The 1908-nt window shown below is 34.5% G+C and overlaps 1 protein-coding gene across 1 annotated transcript; it reads left to right on the top strand.

The window, feature by feature from the left end:
• Positions 1 to 392: 392 nt before the first annotated feature.
• LOC133779886 (expansin-like B1) lies at positions 393 to 1678 on the top strand. Its single transcript, XM_062219784.1, has 4 exons — positions 393 to 525; positions 708 to 817; positions 1015 to 1332; positions 1466 to 1678. Exons 1-4 carry the CDS (start codon positions 393 to 395, stop codon positions 1676 to 1678), a joined length of 774 nt encoding a protein of 257 aa, XP_062075768.1.
• Positions 1679 to 1908: the final 230 nt, after the last annotated feature.

The raw sequence follows: 1908 nt of genomic DNA on the forward strand, positions 1-1908 counted from the left end.
AATACTACGTACTTACAATTTAATAAACAACTAGTCAAAGGTTGGACTGCCACAAAAGTCAAATGTTCTTCTAATTAATAATATAATTAAATACATATATTCATACGTAAATATTTCTAATTATGATACATGTATATTAAAGTCAAAAAATCAAAAGCAGTCTGCTTTAAGTTCACCTACATATAATCGCGCCTGGATTTCATCTTAAACCATCATATTTATTGCCTTGGAATTCAAATTCAGAAGCCACCTCGATCCACCAAGCCACTAGTACTAGCACGTATACACTATAAATACAAAACATACCTTCTTTCCTTTGCTACAACAAACTCTTCCTTTCTCAATTATATATATATCTCAATCATATCTTTTTTTGTTTTGTGCGAAGAAAAATGGAGTTTACGCGTGAGAAACAACTATGTACTCTGCTTGGTATTCTGGTGCTTTTTCCTGCGTTATGTGCCTCTACGTTTACAGCATCAAGAGCTACCTATTATGGCAGCCCGGACGGCTATGGGACTCGAAGTATGTCTTATATATAGCATTGTACACTTTTATTCATTATTATGAACACATCTTTGTATATATGAATGCCTAACGTGCACAAAATATTGTCTCGTTTGCATTTTATTAAGATAAATATTTATTAATCCAACTTAATAAAATACTACATATATATTGAATTAAACCATGCACCTTTTTATTAGGTGGTGCTTGTGGATTTGGCGAATATGGAAGGGTGGTCAATAATGGGTATGTCTCAGCAGTATCCAGGGCACTGTACAAGGATGGAGCAGGTTGTGGGGCATGTTATAAGGTATAATATACTATGCCTACTTAAAAGGGCAATCACAATTAGAGCCAATAATAATGGTACAATGAAATACGCATATTAAATTTTTGTACATACATAATAAGTAGACACATGCATCACGTACCTCTATCTACTTAATAATGTCAATATACTCTCAAGTACTATATATATAATCTTGTTAATCTAATTAATATTTTCAGGTTAGGTGCAAAAATCCTCACCTTTGCAGCTATGATGGGGTGGACATAGTAGTGACTGATTATGGGGAAGGTGATAGGACTGACTTCATACTCGGCCCACGAGCCTTCAAAAAGTTGGCTCTTCCAAACATTGACAAAAAGTTACTCAGTTATGGTGTGGTTGAAGTAGAATATAAAAGGATCTCTTGCAAGTACCCAGGTTACAAGGACAAGGTCACCTACAAGATCAATGAAAACAGCAATTATCCATACTACTTGGCTTTAAGTGTTTTATATGTAAGCGGTCAAAACGACATCACAGCAGTTGAATTGTGGCAGGTATACATATGAATACTTTAGTATATATCTTCAATTCGCCTTCATTTTTTTTTTTTTTTTTGTATATAGCTTTAATACTAATATACTAACCAATAAATTGATTGATGAGCCAATGCTATTTGTTTATGTGCAGGAGGATACCAAACAATGGAAACCCATGCGCAAAGCCTATGGGGCAGTTTGGGACATGGCAAATCCACCAACAAGCAGCGGACCGATCACCTTGAGATTCCAAGCTACAACCAGTTTAGGGTACACTTATTGGGTTCGCTCTACCAATGCCATACCGAAAGTCTGGAAGGCTGGGGCTGCTTATGAAGCCACTGCTAAACTCATCACTAAATAAATTTGAATCCATATATGAATATAACATGTATCTCTGATAAAAATTGTTATATAGATGTGTAGGGCATATATAATTGCAAGTTGTGTTTAATTAGTTTTGTGTGTTGCTTTTAGGTATGTTAGATGCTGCTCTTTTCTTTTTATTGCTCAAAAATGAATAATCGGTCATGCTTTGTACGTTGAAATAATAGAGATACATCATCAATAAACTTTTTACTCCTTTTGCTTATT

Source organism: Humulus lupulus, chromosome 5, assembly GCF_963169125.1.
Source record: "Humulus lupulus chromosome 5, drHumLupu1.1, whole genome shotgun sequence".
Classification (NCBI taxonomy): domain Eukaryota; kingdom Viridiplantae; phylum Streptophyta; class Magnoliopsida; order Rosales; family Cannabaceae; genus Humulus; species Humulus lupulus.

Coding starts and splice junctions, on each gene's coding strand:
- LOC133779886 (XM_062219784.1), top strand. CDS start 393: ATGGAGTTTACGCGTGAGAAACAACTATGTACTCTGCTTGGTATTCTG. Junction 818..1,014: donor GTTGTGGGGCATGTTATAAG/GTATAATATACT, acceptor TAATATTTTCAG/GTTAGGTGCAAAAATCCTCA. Junction 1,333..1,465: donor CAGCAGTTGAATTGTGGCAG/GTATACATATGA, acceptor GTTTATGTGCAG/GAGGATACCAAACAATGGAA.